General features: G+C 44.3%; 2 protein-coding genes across 4 annotated transcripts in view; both read right to left on the bottom strand.

Annotated features, from left to right (window-relative positions):
• LOC110534391 (chloride channel protein 1) overlaps positions 1-4,560 on the bottom strand; it is a 61,827-nt gene extending 57,267 nt beyond the window's left edge. Inside the window, exon 1 of the mRNA XM_036941153.1 lies at positions 4,104-4,560. Coding sequence (XP_036797048.1) covers positions 4,104-4,154 — 51 coding nt within the window. The 5' untranslated portion in view covers positions 4,155-4,560. The remainder of the gene's footprint in view (positions 1-4,103) is intronic.
• Positions 4,561-5,517: 957 nt separating this feature from the next.
• casp2 (caspase 2, apoptosis-related cysteine peptidase) lies at positions 5,518-17,849 on the bottom strand. Of its 3 annotated transcripts, none has more exons than XM_036941134.1 (11): positions 17,713-17,849; positions 16,815-16,971; positions 15,343-15,504; positions 12,070-12,142; positions 11,443-11,534; positions 9,973-10,155; positions 9,490-9,618; positions 9,318-9,408; positions 9,014-9,202; positions 7,761-7,870; positions 5,518-7,649 (listed from the first exon to the last, which is right to left on the bottom strand). In XM_036941134.1, exons 2-11 carry the CDS (start codon positions 16,965-16,967, stop codon positions 7,515-7,517), a joined length of 1,317 nt encoding a protein of 438 aa, XP_036797029.1. In that variant the 5' UTR covers positions 16,968-16,971; positions 17,713-17,849; the 3' UTR covers positions 5,518-7,514. The 3 variants fall into 3 exon arrangements, with proteins under 3 accessions (XP_036797029.1, XP_036797036.1, XP_036797031.1); XM_036941141.1 differs by having other exon boundaries at positions 16,815-16,968; positions 17,713-17,774; XM_036941136.1 differs by lacking the exon at positions 17,713-17,849 and adding an exon at positions 17,509-17,687.
• Positions 17,850-18,126: the final 277 nt, after the last annotated feature.

The following is an 18,126-nucleotide window of genomic DNA, read 5'->3' as shown; positions in this document are numbered from 1 at the left end:
AAAGCCCCTACAATATCGGCTTTATCCTTCACAGCCAAAGGATACATTAGAACCTGATACTGATTTGATTAGCTTCCAGAACTTGGTAGGGTTGTTTAGGTTCTCTGTCACTGCATTTAAATAGTCATCTGATTTGGACTTCCTGATCAATCCTGTGCAATTGTTTCTTAGCACTCTGAAGGAGGCCCAGTCAACAGGAACATTTGTATGTCAAGCTTGAGCCCAATAGATATTTCTCTTTCTAATCAATTCTGCCAAGTTATCTGAAAACCAGGGATTGTCCCTTCCACTGATTCTAAATGTCTTCACAGGGGCATGCTTAGTCCCAGGCAGTGTCAACATCGGGAATCAGACTTACTGTCAACATTATGGTACAGATCATGTAAGAATGCTTGCTCATCAAATTGTCTAAATGTCATTTAAAAATATAATGGGTTTTGGCTTTGTTCATTTTTGTATTTCTAACACAAGTAATTGCACAGTGATCACTGACATCATTACAGAATATCCCAGTCGATGTGTATTTGTGAGGAGTCTTCGTTAGAATAATGTCCAATAGCGTTGATTTGTTAGGTGCTCTTGGATTCGGTCTTGAAGGCGCATTAATTCATTGAGTGAGATTCAGAGAGTCAAACAGTTCTTTAAATGAGTTCCATACAGATGTAAACATGTCCCAGTTCAAATCTCCTAAAATAATGAATTCAGAGTGATTAAGCTTGCAGGACATCAGAAAGAGAGTTGAGAGCGTGTCCCGAAGCCGAGGGCGGTCTGTAGCAGCCAACTACAGTGATGTGGGAGTCCTTATATATGTTCACTTTAACCGCAAGCAATTCAAAATGTTTGGCTTTGGAAATTGAGAGAATTTCAGAGGTGTTAAACTCAGATTTCACATAAATTGCAATCCACCGTACTTTACTCATCTGATCATTCTTAAAACCATGTACCCATTATCTGACTCAGATTTATTTAGCCAAGTTTCTGATACAACCATTACGTCTACATTTGTCATTTTGGCCCATTTTCTAATCATGTTTGGAAATAGACTTCTGACGTTAACATGCAAGTGGCCAAAATCTGCTTTGTTTTTAAAATCATAGAGAGTCGGTAGAGATAGCATGGTATCTACCGGCCCAGGGTTTGGTCGCACGTTACCAGAGATCAACAATAAAAGCATATCAATATATCCCAGTTGCCCAAGTGTGAGGACTTGGTGGAGCCTGCACCATTGTTAATAAAACGTACTGAGTCTAAGCCCCAGAGCAGGCGAAGAAGGTATTTAGCTTGTCTGAAAGCAAGACGTCACTGTCCCTGACGTGGCTCGTTTTACCTTCGTAGTCCGTGATTGTCTGTAGACCCTGCCACATACGTCTCATGTCTGAGCCATTGAATTGTGACATTTTGCCTGTTTGATTGCCTTATGGAGGGAATAACTACACTGTTTGTATTATACCATATTCCCAGTCACCTTGCCATGGTTAAATGCGGTGGTTCGTGTTTTCAGTTTGCGCGAATGCTGCCATCTATCCATGGTTTCTGGTTAGGTTTTAATAGTAACAGTGGGAACAACATCCCCTATAAACTTCCTGAAGAACTCAGTCACCGTGTCCGTGTATACTTCAATGTTATTCTCAAAGGGTACCCAGAACATATCCAGGCGGCGTGATCAAATCAATCTTGAAGCATGAATTCCGATTGGTCAGACCAGCGTTAAACCGACCTTAGCACGGGTACATCCTGTTTGAGTTTCTGACTATAGGAAGGGGAAAGCAAAGTGGAGTTGTGATCTGATTTGCTAAAGGGAGGGTGGGGGAGGACCTTGTAGGCATCTCGAAAGGGGGAGTAGCAGTGGTCAAGTGTTTTAGCAGAGCGAGTACTACACTAAATGTGTTGATAGAACGTTTTCCTCAAATTTGCTTTGTTAAAATCCCCAGCTACAATAAATGCGGCCTCAAGATATGAACAAAAGGACTTGAGTTTCTGTTTGTTATCACAATCACACAATCACTCACTTCTTCCCGGAGAGTTCTTTATTCCTGTCTGTGCGATGTACTGAGAACCCAGCTGGCTATATGGACGGAGAAAGTATATCCCGAGAGAGCCATGATTCCGGAAACAGAGTATGTTACAGTCCTTGGTGTCTTCGTGGAAGGGGTTCCTCGCCCTGAGCTCGTCTACTTTATTGTCCAGAGACTGAAAATAAGCGAGTAATATACTTGGAAGTGGTGGATGGTGTGCACAATTCCTGAGTCGGACTAGAAGTCCACTCCGAATACCTCTTCTCCACCGGCAGGGTCTTGGAGCAGCCTCTGGGATAAGTTAAATTGCCCTGGGGGGTAGAAACAAAGGATCCAATTTGGGAAAGTCGTATTCCTGGCGGTAATGTTGATGATTTACCGTCACTCTGATATCCAAAAGTTATTTCCGGCTGTATGTAATAACACAAAAAACGAAATACTGCAAAGCTGCAATGTCTGTCAGCGCCATCTTGCCACATCGGAGAAATTGAAGCTGTTCCAAGGGCAAAAGGAGGGGGGGAGGATGAGGGTGCAACTCAATATTAGGAAGGTGTTCCTAATGTTTGGTATACTCAGATGAATGGGGGGCCATGAAATCTCATACATGAAGAAGCAACAAGAATTCAGATTCTCTTCTTGAAGACAGGCCAGGAGAGAACGAGGGAGGACTAGGTTCTCTACAGCGTCAGATATTTATGTCATCACACCAGCAGAACAGACAAGCTCATAACACCTGAGCACAGAACATTATTATAGCTTCAAGTTCCTTGGCGCTCACATCACAACCTCAGGAGGCTGACAAGAGTGGTGCGGTGAGTCCAGTACATTAATGTGGCCGAGCTCCCTGCCATCTAGGACCGCTATATCAGGCGGTGTCAGGGAAAGGACCAAAAAATGACCAAAGACTCCAGCCACCCAAGCCATAGACTGTTCACTCTGCTACCGTCCGGGCAAATGGTACTGGAGCATTGGCTCTTGGACCAATAGGCTTTGAGTCAGCTTCTACCCGTAAGAAATAAGAATGGCACCCAAACTATCTGCATTGACTATCTTGCACTGACCATACGCACACACACTAGACTAAATACTGTATACAAACCATATGCACACACTAACTCACACACATTACATTGACACTCCCACACATACTCACAAGCACAGACATGCAGACCAACACAACACAAACACACATACATACACAATACACATAATTTGCTGCTGCTACTCTGTTCTTTATTTTACTCTTATTATTATTTATTCTGATGCACAGTCACTTTACCTTGCCATCATATACATATCTACCTCAAATACCTTGTACCTCTGCACATTGATCTGGTACTAGTACTCCCTGTATATAGCTCCATTCTTGATCTGCTACTGGTACTCCTGTATATAGATCCATTCTTGTTTTTTATTTTATTCCTTGAGTTACAATTTTTATTTTTTTGCATTGTTGGGAAGGGCTCATAAGAAAGCATTTCATGGTAAAGTCTATACAAGTTGTCACAAATAAAATTTGATTTGCAAATGAGAGAGAAGTGGACGGATGGACAGACGGGCAGAGAGTGAGAGGTGGACAGGCGGGTAGAGAGTGAGAGGTGGACAGACGGGTGGAGAGTGAGAGGTGGACAGGCGGGTAGAGAGTGAGAGGTGGACAGACGGGCAGAGAGTGAGACGTGGACAGACGGGCAGAGAGTGAGAGGTGGACAGGCGGGTAGAGAGTGAGAGGTGGACAGACGGGTGGAGAGTGAGAGGTGGACAGACGGGCAGAGAGTGAGAGGTGGACAGACGGGCGGAGAGTGAAAGGTGGACAGACGGGCAGAGAGTGAGAGGTGGACAGACGGGCAGAGAGTGAGAGGTGGACAGACAGGCAGAGAGTGAGAGGTGGACAGACGGGTAGAGAGTGAGAGGTGGACAGACGGGCGGAGAGTGAGAGGTGGACAGACGGGCAGAGAGTGAGAGGTGGACAGACGGGCAGAGTGAGAGGTGGACAGACGGGCAGAGACAGAGATGGACTGAGACGGACGGACACTCGGACAGGTAGAGTGAGAAGTGGACAGACTGATGGACAGACAGACAGAGACCTACCAGGGTCTGTTGGTATCTCAGAGCCTTCCTTTGCGACGCATCTGCAGCCATTGACACGCTGTCACTGACCCAAAAATAACCCTGATGGTGGCTTCAGCATTTCCACCCGCACACTCTCAGCTAAACAAACACACGTCAAGAGTGTACACACTTTCTTACATATGCATTCTAACATACACAGCAGTTCAGTGCGCACACACACACTTGAGATTGACACTTGTTCAGATCCAATCTTGTTCAGTTGATCCAGAGGCGGTGTTCCCTCCACCTGTCCTGTAAGACAGTCAACAGAAAGACGTCTGTACAGAGACTCCTGGTAGTGATATGAGGCAGAGACAGACGCAGCGCTTTCCTTTATTAGAACAGCAGACACCTAATCACACACACAGCAGGGCTCACGTTAACGACACCGATACTGGCATACAAGCCTCTTGTCCCCGTGAGCAGGCCAGCTAGACCCATGGGCCATTAGATCTTTGTTTTTGGATGGGGTGTTTTTGTTTGGACAGGCAGGGGTGAGGGTGATGCCACCCCCCACAGGGCTGCCCCTGCAACGTGAGGGTAGGTGCACATTAACACCCCCGTCATCAGCCAATGATGCAAGGCTATCCCTTCGAACCCTCACATGCTCCAAGCCCTCATTCCCCCTGCTGTATCAGCATACCTCTTCCCTATCAGCAATCTGTAATGGACTTCACTAGGCCAGATGTAGCAGTCAAAATAACGCACATTGCCATCTATCCCATCTGATATAATGGTTTTCAGTCTGGGTTGTAGGCGTGCATCTCAAAAGTCTGAAGTGGTTCTCACTCAATCATGTTTACTGCTCTGAAATCACCTGTTTCCATTTCAGCCGGATGAGACAGCATGGCACATGGTCCGCCCAAAGAGAGGGAGAGAGAGAATGGCCCGGCCCCACCAATCCCTTAACCCTTCTCTGCTTTGGAGACCACACGCCACCACATTACAACCTAATCTCACTGCATGGTGGTGGCCAGAGAGAAATGTGTCACTCCGACCGCGGGCGAGTGTGTGATGTGTGTCAGGGAGAATGATTATGGACAGCTGGCTGAGGCACTACCTGATACACAGAGAACATTATCACAGTGGTGGTGGTCAGTGTGTGATGTGTGTCAGGGAGAATGATTATGGACAGCTGGCTGAGGCACTACCTGATACACAGAGAACATTATCACAGTGGTAGTGGTCAGTGTGACTCACGACGCATATTGTGCAGTCATAAAACAGTCCTTACTATAGGGTTATGAGATATACTATACCAGTACACTGAGGGGGACTGGATGTACACTGTGATATAAAGAAACAGCAACAAGGAGAGATCAAAATATATCATGCATAGTGTACATATGTACAGTGCTCTCACACACACACACACAGCGCACGTCAACACAACTCATAGAAAAACCAAAAGGCTGTTTATTTTCCTGAACATTTGGCAGTCTTTGTTTTAGACATAAATACAGTCATCTTCTCCCCCCATACCCAGCAGCTCCTTAGCTTATGGCAGTGAACCCCAGCCCTCAGTACTTCACTTTCAAGGGATAACCTACTTCACCACAAAATCTTTCTGAAAATGTTCAATAACAAAAAATATGACTTTGTCACGACACCAGTTGTGTAGATGCTATATTGTATATATTAAGTTAGTTGAAACCGAACTAGAGGCTTCAAACCGAATGGAAAACGTCTAACAAACATCTGGCACTTAGAATTTGGGGTGAACTGTCCATAGAATTAGAATACTAATTTAACAGGATCTCTATGGAACTGTATTTTTTTTAACATGAGCACCACATGCTGCCGCTGTGATTGGTTGGTCAACAGCTCAATTCATACTGTTCCTGTCATATCACTCCTCCCTACAACACTGTTAGAACCAAACACATTGCTGCTCATTCTGAGAAACATCAATATTGCTGCTCATACAGTTGAATGTGATGCATGGTCCTATGTAAATGATTAACTAAGTATTTTAAAGACAATACTTAACACATATTTCACATGGCACACATTGCTATGGAATATTTCATATAAAATCTAAAAGGAAAATACTGTAGCTGCTTTAAAACCAATCCATACATCTTTAAACATCCATGTACATCCATCTTGTGAACTGAAATCTTAATGGCCAAGGAAGCATTGACAGTGGATAACAAGCAGTTAGATAGAATTCTAATATAATTCATTGGTGTAACATGTAACTAATGTAAATACAATGTTGACATCTTTCATCACATCTAAGTAATAACAGTCTGGTTACCAATGTAGTTATAACATTAATTAACCTACGTGCCTTAACTTGTCTACATTTTTTATTTAACCTTTATTTAACTAGGCAAGTCAGTTGAGAACAAATTCTTATTTACAATGACGGTCTACCCCGGCCAAAACCGAATGACGCTGAGCCAAATGTGCACTGCCCTATGGGACTCCCAATCACGTCCAGATGTGATACAGCCTGGATTCGAACCAGGGACTGTAGTGACGCCTCTTGCACTGAAATGCAGTGCCTTAGACCGTAACCCCCTCATGGAGGTAGAGATGGGAGGGGGAGGACAGTTGTTTGTGAGAGAAATGGTCATGACTCCATTCTATTCAAATGGAATGCAGTACACTTGTTGACTCAATAACATATCAAATCATTGCTAACAAACCCTGAAACTCCCAATATCACATCTACTTGTCCCAGTATCCTTCAGTGGAAGACTCAGATTACTAGGAGGGTATTGAAATGCAGCTCCCTCCATGCTGCATCCTCAGCCAATACCTCTACACCACCACCTGTCTGCCCATCAGATGGACACAGATACATACCTTCATTTGGTCAGGGGGGATTTCCTATTATAATGCTATGCATTTTATAATTAAAAAACATTTAATACAAAAAGGAGACAAGGGCTTTACAATTCTTACAAAAAAAGAGCTTCAAAATGATTTGATACAAAATAAATGGATAAAAATAGATCTGCATACAAAATACATGTTTAAAAAAAGAATAAACTTGAAACCCAAAAGTTGCTGTTTAGTAAGAAATTAAAAGCGATACATTTAAATATATTCTGGTGTGTTAGCAAGCTAAAATATTTTCCTAGAACATTTCAATCCCATTTCTAACTGGCACAGATACACATATAGCAAGCCTAGCTGATAGGTACGTAGGTACACACATCAGCTGCATACCAGTCATGTATACTTCATGCCCATTACCAAGCACATAGATTTACAACAACTCGGTCCATTTTCCTTTCCAAGTTCGTCTGTGAGAGGGAATTTGCACAGCAAATGTGAATGAATTAATCCTCTATGATTGTGTGTAACAGTATGTGTGTGTGTGTCAGTAGTGGGTGCGGTATGTGTGTGGTGTTGTAGAGGTGCAGAAATGTGTGCGTGTCAGTACTGAGGGTGGTACTTGGGGAACAGGTAGAGGTCTTTGCAGAGGGAGCTGGTGAATTCAGACATCTCCTTACAGCGATGGTGGGGGGTGCCAGGAGCATAGCCTTCTCTGTCTTTAATACGACCATTCACCTGAGGGCAGAGGTTACAAAAGGTTACTAGCACTGAACTTGCTGATAACTACTTTATTGAGGGAAAATGTACTTACTATGACTGTGATATGTGGTGTGTGTTTGTGTTTACCTGCACCAGTATGTCTGATAGGTGTGTGTCTCTGGCTCTGAAGCGGAGTGCTGAGTTGACCTCTTGGATGAACCAGGATCCTCTCTTGGTGTTCCTCATGGCTGCAGTGCCTAGTAGGGCCCAACAGACACTACATTACCTAGTAGGGCCCAACAGACACTACATTACCTAGTAGGGCCCGACAGACACTACATTACCTAGTAGGGCCCGACAGACACTACATTACGTAGTGGGGCCCAACACATTACCTAGTGGGGCCCAACACATTACCTAGTGGGGCCCAACAGACACTACATTACCTAGTAGGGCCCGACAGACACTACATTACATTACCTAGTGGGGCCCAACATATTACCTAGTGGGGCCAACAGACACTACATTACCTAGTGGGGCCCAACAGACACTACATTACCTAGTGGGGCCCAACAGACACTACATTACCTAGTAGGGCCCGACAGACACTACATTACCTAGTAGGGCCCGACAGACACTACATTACGTAGTGGGGCCCAACACATTACCTAGTGGGGCCCAACACATTACCTAGTGGGGCCCAACAGACACTACATTACCTAGTGGGGCCCAACAGACACTACATTACCTAGTAGGGGCCAACAGACACTACATTACCTAGTAGGGGCCCAACAGACACTACATTACCTAGTAGGGGCCAACAGACACTACATTACCCAGTAGGGCCCAACAGACACTACATTACCTAGTAGGGGCCAACAGACACTACATTACCTAGTAGGGGCCAACAGACACTACATTACCCAGTAGGGGCCAACAGACACTACATTACCCAGTAGGGGCCAACAGACACTATATTACCTAGTAGGGCCCAACAGACACTATATTACCTAGTAGGGCCCAACAGACACTATATTACCCAGTAGGGCCCAACAGACACTATATTACCTAGTAGGGCCCAACAGACACTATATTACCTAGTAGGGCCCAACAGACACTACATTACCTAGTAGGGCCCAACAGACACTACATTACCTAGTAGGGCCCAACAGACACTACATTACCTAGTAGGGCCCAACAGACACTATATTACCTAGTAGGGCCCAACAGACACTACATTACCTAGTAGGGCCCAACAGACACTATATTACCTAGTAGGGCCCAACAGACACTATATTACCCAGTAGGGCCCAACAGACATACACAACAAAGAAACACCACCAAATATTCCAACATTCACATCATAAACAGACAACACACATTGGCACACACACACACACCTTTGAGGGAGGCGAAGCCACAGATCATGTCAGAGCGCTGGGGCAGTTTGACTCTGAGCCTGCCTCTCTCCTCCGTCTGCCTGGTGTCTCCATCTCCCTCTCCCTCCCTCCCTGCATCCCTCTGTTCACAGCCAGGAGACTGGGTCCTCTCTGGCCCGTCTGACTGCTCCACCCCACAGTCCATCTCCTCTGGAGGGAGACAGAGACAGAGAGAAGACGGGTTAGAAGAAGAGAACAGGGGAGGGAGTGTTGGGGAAAGGGAAGGAGGGAGAGTGAGGACATGGGGGATTGTGTGTGAGCTCACCTCCTCTGCAGGCCTGGATGAAGAACATCTTGGGTTTATTCTGCAGTAGAGGACAGTGGGCATTGTCAAACGCCTCAAACACCCAGTCCAACTGAGAGAGAGACAGAGATTCAATTAATATGATTATTATCATCAGAAAGGGTTTCACTCAACTGAATGAGGTCACACACACCTCCAGCAGCTGTCCGTCTGTGCCGTAGATAGCCCCCTCTACTCCATGGGACAGCAGACACACCACACAGCTGGATACGGTCTGGTGCTGCTGCCGTCTGCCAAACTGCTCAATGCACTCCCGCATGCCCTGTCATTGAGAGAGATTAAACTATATTTTAATTACATTGCACTTTTAGAATTATTTTGGTACATTTTGTCACAAAGTGCAAGCGCCACTAGTTATACAGAGAGGAAGTGTAGAGCTGTAAATTCACCCTTTGTTCTTTGCATTAAACATGGCCATGGAAAGACCAACGCTACAAACAGCTGTCTCCACTAGCTAACAACATGACTCTAATAGCAACAGGTCTATGAAGATCAAGGAAAACAAATGCCTGAGTGCCACTGATTGAAGCCAGTGGAGGATCCACCGATACAGTCCATGTTGGTTGAAGCACTGCTGTACCTTTGGCACCACTGTCTTGCTCTGTGTGTGTGTTACCTGAGCTGTGAGGTCTCTCCGGACGGTGACTATGTAGTCCAGCTCAGTGAACACCTTCCTGAGGACCTCCTCGTCCACCTCCCCTCCCTTCCTGGAGTCCAGGTCAGGAGCAGCACAGGGGTCAAAGGAGACGTTACTGATCACCAAGGCCAGGCCACGAGGACTGGACACCATACTATAGGACTGAAGGGGAGAGGACGGGACAAAGAGAGGAGAGGGGGAAGAGAGAAAGTGTGAGGGGAGTAGAAAAAGGTGCGAAGGCAGGAAAGAAAGCGAGAAGGGAAAGGAGGAGAAAAGAGTGAGGGACAAGAGACAAAAATGCAGCGTGAGAAAATGACATGGTTTACCTGAAGGAAAATAATGATGTGCTTATGTTGCTGCTGTTCTCAGTAGTGTTTGTTGTGGTTTCTGTCCCTGTACTTCAATGACAGTTTTACAACCCAGTGGAGCTCAGTGATGAATCATCCTCAACCTGAGCAGGTTTACAGAGACTTCAACACATGGGCTGGGGGAATTCTCCCCGTGTCTCTTTCCTGTCAAACTGACTGCGGTCTAGACAAACACTGTCTTCTACGGACCAGTGGGACTCGCCTGGTACTGTCTATACCGCAGAAGTCTAATAGCTGTCTGTTTAGAGTGGAGACACTTCAACAGCTGTTACAGGTTGAGGTGGATGAATAGGAAGATCTACTCTCCTGCTCCCTAGAAATACCTTGGGGAACAATGCAGCTAAACAGCAGCTGGAAACACATTCTGGACACAGGAAGTGCATGCATGCATTTGTTGCAAAGGTGCATGTTGCAGTGGGTGCTGCCTTGAAACTAACTGCCCTAGGGGGTTGCATAAAGTTGCATTGTAACAGTTGTATTTGCAGTGACAAATATGAGAACCAAAAATATACAGCAGTTAACAACGTTAATCGTCTCAGGTAAGAGATACCAGACAGAGACTGTGTTTTATCTGTTGGCAGTGACATGGTACAGACAGTGATTTACTGGTTTGTATTAACAGTGAGCATTGTACCTGTTGGAAGTGACATGGTACAGACAGGTGATTTACTGGTTTGTATTAACAGTGAGTGTTGTACCTGTTGGCAGTGACATGGTACAGACAGGTGATTTACTGGTTTGTATTAACAGTGAGCGTTGTACCTGTTGGCACTGACATGGTACAGACAGGTGATTTACTGGTTTGTATTAACAGTGAGCGTTGTACCTGTTGGCAGTGACATGGTACAGACAGGTGATTTACTGGTTTGTATTAACAGTGAGCGTTGTACCTGTTGGCAGTGACATGGTACAGACAGGTGATTTACTGGTTTGTATTAACAGTGAGCGTTGTACCTGTTGGCACTGACATGGTACAGACAGGTGATTTACTGGTTTGTATTAACAGTGAGCGTTGTACCTGTTGGCAGTGACATGGTACAGACAGTGATTTACTGGTTTGTATTAACAGTGAGCGTTGTACCTGTTGGCAGTGTTTTAAGTAAAAGTCTGGTGTACAGGGAAGAACAGAGCTGGTGATGGGACTGTCTGCATCCAGACACATCTCCATTGACTCTGAAACACATATTAGGATGACATTACACTCTGCATTCATTCCAGAAATTACACCAGTGGAGACAAGCAATTACAATAATGTCCATCAGAGCAGGGTTCCAGTCAAGGTCACGTTTCTGCCTTGAAAGGGAAGCTGTTAGCAACATATAATGGTGTTGTAACAACCTTTGTACTACAGCTATGTGAGCAAGTCACACGGGCGTGGTGCCTGCAGGTGGCGAGACTGGCTGGGCAGTGGCACTCCATACCAAGGTTACAGCACACTGCTTCCACACTGATCAAATTATACAACTGGACTCAATTGGGACATTTTCATTTACAGTTTTATTGGATTTATTAAAAATAGCTTTTTTTTAAATAAAAGACTGAGTTACAAGCCAACAAACAGAATAATTACATTTATTCATTTTTTCCCCAAACAACCACACAAACAACCCCTCCCATGATCTCCTAGGAAACGTGCAAATATTGTGAATGAAACAGTTGTAAAACTGTGATCTTGAATGCACCCAGCTCAGATGACTGCTCTACTCACCTTGTGTTCTGGCTCTCTTGGCTGGAACCATCCCCTCCTGGGTGGGAAGTGGGAGGGGAGAGTCCACATATCTCTGAAGGACAAAGGAAAAGGAGAATTTAACCATCTTTTAACTTACCTTCGACGTCAATACAATCTAAACATTTTTGGGAAAACCAGTTCATTCCTGATTTGTTTCCTCGCCTGCAGTGTGAATACCAAAACATCCAGAGGAGGCTTGGGTTGGGAGTGATGGCTGACTCTCACCTCTCTCCCAATCTACATCTCTCCTCCTCTTTTCTTATTCCCCTCTTTCTCCCCATCCCCCTATTTATTCCTGTTACAGCAGTCTGTAGCTTGGGTTGGGAGTGTTGTGGTCACTTCTTTCTCTAGTGACTATCTGGGGAGGACTGTCTGTAGTAGAGTTGAATGGCAGGAACCCGGTTTCCGAGATTTACTGTCCAAAACCACTCCTCTTTCCAGGGATAAATAACTGCGAGAAACCGGTAAATTATAATAAATTATTTATATGAACAGCATGGAGTGAAATGGAACTGTTAAAATTATATGCAATGTCCAAATCTGGCTTCTCTACGGCCGCTGATTGATGAATCAACGCTCAGGGTGGGGACAGACAGCCCATCTCAGTATGGAGCGCAATTCACAGTGCATGTAGGAGGACCTACTGTATTGGCATTTTATTAGGATCCCCATTAGCTGTTGCAAAAGCAGCAGCTACTCTTCCTGTATCATCTCATCATGGTAACGTGTTTTCTTGTGACAGGTAGGCCTACATTAACTGCAGCATAGCCTATGCTACAGTAATATAAAAACAGAATGATCTGGCTTTCAGGGGTCACCTTGTTTTTCTTGTTTTTTAAAATTGTATTTATTGTAAAGATTTTTAAAAACAGCCTATCACTCGAATAGCGTTGCTTTAAATGAGTGCACACACAATCTCCATCAACACAATCTCCATAATCCTGTTCTAAATTGACATATGTAGGCTAGAAAATCTATATAAAAAATATATTGCATCCCTCTTCGAATAGTCTATTGGTGTAAGAAATGCTAAAAAGATTGTCTAGCTTTTCCTGCATGGGACTCAGAGCTAAGGACGTTTTGTAAGGCGAGGACAGCGGAGCACAGGCGCTTGCGTAAGAGACAGAGGCTATAAGTTAGATGCTTATTATGCGTAACCCATCATTAATTAGCTAAATATAAGGCTAATAATGTATTACCTTCTAATAATGTATTACCTTGTATTATATTTAGCTAATTAATGCAATATATTTTTTGCTGAATGTTAAATACAGCAGCCAACAGAACTCACGGGTAGTTTGAAAGAACAGTGAACGCGTGCGATGGCGGCAGGCTATAGCAGTTGTTTATTCAGACCCATAACCATTCAATCTTCATGAAGAGAAGCCTTCTGCATCTAATTCTAGCCATATATTTTTTTATTTCACCTTTATTTAACCAGGTAGGCCAGTTGAGAACAAGTTCTCATTTACAACTGCAACCTGGCCAAGAATAAAGCAATGCAGTTTGACACATACAGCAGAGTTACACATGGAGTAAACAAACATACAGTCGTCAATAATACAGTAGAAAAAATCTATATACAGTGTGTGCATTTTAAGTAAGCATTTCACCTGTTGTATTCGGCGCACATGACAAATAAACTTTGATTTGATTTGCAAATGAGGTAAGATAAGGAAGGCAATAAACAGGCCGTGGTGGCAAAGTAATTACAATATACCAATTAAACACTGGAGTGATTGATGTGCAGAAGATGAATGTGCAAGTAGAGATACTGGGGTGCAATGGAGCAAGATAAGTAAATACAGTATGGGGATGAGGTAGTTGGATGGGCTATATTACAGATGGGCTATGTACAGGTGCAGTGATCTGTAAGCTGCTCTGACAGCTGGTGCTTAAAGTTAGTGAGGGAGATATGAGTCTCCAGCTTCAGTGATTTTTGCAGTTCAGTCCAGTCATTGGCAGCAGAGAACTGGAAGGAAAGGCAGCCAAAGGAGGAATTGGCTTTGGGGGTGTTTAGTGAGATATACCGTCTGGAGCGCGTGCTACGTGTGGGTGCTGCTATGGTGACCAGTGATCTGAGATAAGGCGGGGCTTTACCTAGCAGAGACTTGTAGATGACCTGGAGCCAGTGGGTTTGGCGATGAGTATGAAGCAAGGGCCAGCCAACAAGAGCGTACAGGTCGCAGTGGTGGGTAGAATGTGGGGCTTTGGTGACAAAACGGATGGCACTGTGATAGACTGCATCCAATTTGTTGAGAAGAGTGTTGGAGGCAATTTTGTAAATGAGATCGCCGAAGTCGAGGATCGGTAGGATGGTCAGTTTTATGAGGGTATGTTTGGCAGCATGAGTGAAGGATGCTTTGTTGCGGAATAGGAAGCCGGTTCTAGAATTCATTTTGGATTGGAGATTCTTAATGTGAGTCTGGAAGGAGAGTTTACAGTCTAACCAGACACCTAGGTATTTGTAGTTGTCCACATATTCTAAGTCAGAACCGTCCAGAGTAGTGATGCTGGACGGGCGGGCAGCGATTGGTTGAAGAACATGTATTTAGTTTTACTTGCATTTAAGAGCAGTTGGAGGCAGTTGTATGGCATTGAAGCTCGTCTGGAGGTTAGTTAACACAGTGTCCAAAGAAGGGCCAGAAGTATACAGAATCTATGTAGAGGTGGATCAGAGAATCACCAGCAGCAAGAGCGACATAATTGATGTAGGGCTCATTAAATTTATCGGACTCAGGTAGCATTAGGTTTGAATTTTCATTACATATTTATATGCTTTATAATGCTTTTGAATGGCACTTCCAGTTTTGGCAGGAAACACATAGTTTTTTCATGGGAAACACCCATGAGAAAAGTTGTTTTATTCTTGGGATGGAACATTTGTAAGAATACCAGGAAAATATTCTAACTTAGTATGTAGCTTGGGCTAGGTGTTGGGTAGCGCTCACCTCTTTCTCTTCATCCCCCTCTTCCTCACTGTCTTTGACTGGGGTCTTTGTGAATGGGGAATAGCGGTCTGAAGCTTGGATTGGGTATTTTGTAGAACTCACCCCCTCAGCCCTGTCTTTCACCCTAGCTGTCTGGGGACACTGAGTAAGGGACGCAGTTTGAGGCTTAGGTTGGTTGTGGCACTCACCCCTCTCTCCATGTCTACCCTCTCCCCTTTCTATCTTTGTCCTTCTGCTCGTCTGTCAGGATCAACATCTGATTATTGTGCTGGTTGTGGTGTGGCTCCCAGTGCCCACTCACCTGTCTCTCTCCGTCCCTCTCTGGTGACTCTGTGAGCAGGGCACATAGGTGCTGCTGCTCTGTGTCTCTCAGTGCTGAGCAGAAGCTGCTGAAGGCTCTGGGACCACGCTTGGGGAGCAGGGACAGCAGACGCCAGCTCCGCTTGTGGGAGGTTGGCTCCGCCTGGGGAACAACGGATATCAACAGATTAACAGATTAGAAAGAAAAAATAGAAAGTGAAATACATGTTAATCTACACCAGGGTTTCCGAAACTGGGTCCTGCTGCCCCCCCAGGTGCACATTTAGTTTTTTGCCATAGCACTACATAATTCAAATAACCAACTCATCATCAAGCTTGGGGGGGGCGGCAGATTTAGTGGCTAGTGAGCCTTATAATTTATACTTGCTCAACAGTGCCTGCTACTGCCCGTAGATGCAGGTGACCTATAAACTTTTCTCAATTTTACTCCAGGCATGATTTGGGCAGCTACTTTCCTACATCCCTAAACTGAATCAATCCATACTACTTTCAGATCCAATGATGTGGTTAATTAACCTCAGAAGTGAGGAAATAAAATTGTCAGATTATGCAAATAGATCATTGCTATCAGCACGGCAATCCTATATTCATGCCAGGCATGGCCATACGTGTGTGTGTGTGTGACAGAGTGGAAATTCCAGAGGGGGGCAAACACTCCACACAAACACACCCAAGATGCACCATGGTCTGGGGCAACAGTACTTCTAGGTCTCAGGAGAGTAGTAGTGATGCACCGCTACATCCTCCTCCTGCATCCACAGCAGCCAGGCAGAGCACAATTGTGTGATCCAAGTCAAAGCACTGTGACAGAGTGGGGAAACCAAGCATACTATTGACCCATAAAATGCATTTTTATATCTGTGGCAATAGTACTTCTACATCTCTGGAAGCTTCCAGCGATACACTTAGTCATCCGCTATGACACATTTTATACAAGTGTATAGTAATGAAAGGTATATTATCAATACACTGGTAAAGGATAGGCCTATGTCAGTGTAGGCTGCTGAGGGGAGGACTGGTCATAATAATGCCTGGAATGGAGCGAATGGAAACCATGTGTTTGATGTTGATCTCTTTTCACCTATTATTTTCCAGCTATTACCATATGCCTGTCCTCCCCAATTAAGGTGTCACCAACCTCCTGTCGCCTATGTATAATACACTGGTAGCATAGTGTACCCTACTCTACCCTATTATGCACTTTTGGATGTAGCTAAGGGGGGGGGGGGGGGGGGGGGACGACGACATGCACACAGGGGGCAAGGACGAGTTTCAAGGACCAAGTATGGGAAACCCTGATCCACACTAACATTCACATTTGGTTACGTGATTGAAGTTAATGACATACATCAACAATAAGACATTTGGGCATACATTTTTTGGAAGTTGATAAGGGTCATAAGTCACCTGACCTGGTAGTAGTATCGAGCTACACAATTGAACACAACATACCAGGATGCTTTCTGCCATGCTGTCGGTGAGAATGTCGTCTGTCTGCAGCGACTGAATGAACAGCTCGTCCACCACCATCTCTTTGCAGAGAGTCACAGCGTATTTCCGAAGCCCCCTTCTGTCTCGTTCCTGCATACCGCATTCTCCCAACATTCTGCTACGAGACAACACACAAGAAAACGCTTAATTTACTGTCAACTTCCATTCTTCTTGCAAAACCGTGGCGCGGTATATAGGCCTAGCTTCTCAACAACGTGTTAACGTTACTCATTGGAATTGTATCTAGTTACTATAATAGCTCAATTTACCTTGTTTTCTAAATCGGAGTGGTAAGGATGCTGAATACGTTTTTCTGTAAGATAACCAACATTATACTAGCTAGCTATAGTAGCTGTCTGGATGAATACTTGAAAGTAATTGGTAGTTATATCTCCTATTCTTTCCAAAGTCTGGTAACACTCAGCAGCAGATACTTACAATGGCTGTCAGGTAACGTTAGCCAACTGTCTCCAGCTAACGCGTTAGCTAGCTAATAATTAATGTGTGAAGGAAAAGTTGACATCACCTTGACGTCCGAACAATACTAACTTGTAAGCTATTGCATAAAAACAGGTAGCTATGCTAAGAAATTTGTTCAAAATGTAAGCAAGTGTCAATCAGTTTCGTTGCATTTTTCAAAACAATGTACATTTACCTTTAGATATGCAACTGCAAATAGCTAAGTTAACGTTACATCGGCATGCTAACGTTGGGATTTTTTTTGTTGTTGGTGGATTTCAAACATTCAGAACACCTTCAACGCGGTCATCTGCTCCCAACCCATATGTCCTAAAACTAGATAGCCAATTTAGCTAACTGTATTTGAAAATATTTCGCACAAATTAACAACATAACTTACCCAAGTAAACCAACTTCCGCGCCTCTGCAATGTGTGAAAATGGTAGCGGGAGTGGTCTAAATTCATTGTGTTGGATTATAGCCAATGACAGTTCAGAGGATTTGGATTGACGTTTTCCTGGTCGAATACGAGTCAGCTTTCCCAGGGCGAGGTTGGAAACATATAAGCAAATACATTTTGAATTTGAATCGGTTGTTACAGTAAATAATCAACCAATTGATAAGAATATCATGGAAGACTGACATAAACAGCTACCTAATTTTTAGATGAAGTAAAGAGGATGGCATGTCCTTTGTAGGAAATAAGGGAGGGGATTCAGGAATGAACTGGAAACAGCTCACATCTGTCCACAAGGAATTTTTGATTGTGAGAAATCCATATTTGCCCAACTGCTGTTGATTGATGTGAAAAATG

This window comes from Oncorhynchus mykiss, chromosome 2 (genome assembly GCF_013265735.2).
Source record: "Oncorhynchus mykiss isolate Arlee chromosome 2, USDA_OmykA_1.1, whole genome shotgun sequence".
NCBI classification, from domain to species: domain Eukaryota; kingdom Metazoa; phylum Chordata; class Actinopteri; order Salmoniformes; family Salmonidae; genus Oncorhynchus; species Oncorhynchus mykiss.
This window is presented reverse-complemented; position numbering and strand designations above follow the sequence as displayed.

Coding starts and splice junctions, on each gene's coding strand:
- casp2 (XM_036941134.1), bottom strand. CDS start 16,967: ATGTTGGGAGAATGCGGTATGCAGGAACGAGACAGAAGGGGGCTTCGG. Junction 9,409..9,489: donor CAGACGGACAGCTGCTGGAG/GTGTGTGTGACC, acceptor TCTCTCTCTCAG/TTGGACTGGGTGTTTGAGGC. Junction 7,871..9,013: donor TGGCTTCGCCTCCCTCAAAG/GTGTGTGTGTGT, acceptor GGGCCCTACTAG/GCACTGCAGCCATGAGGAAC.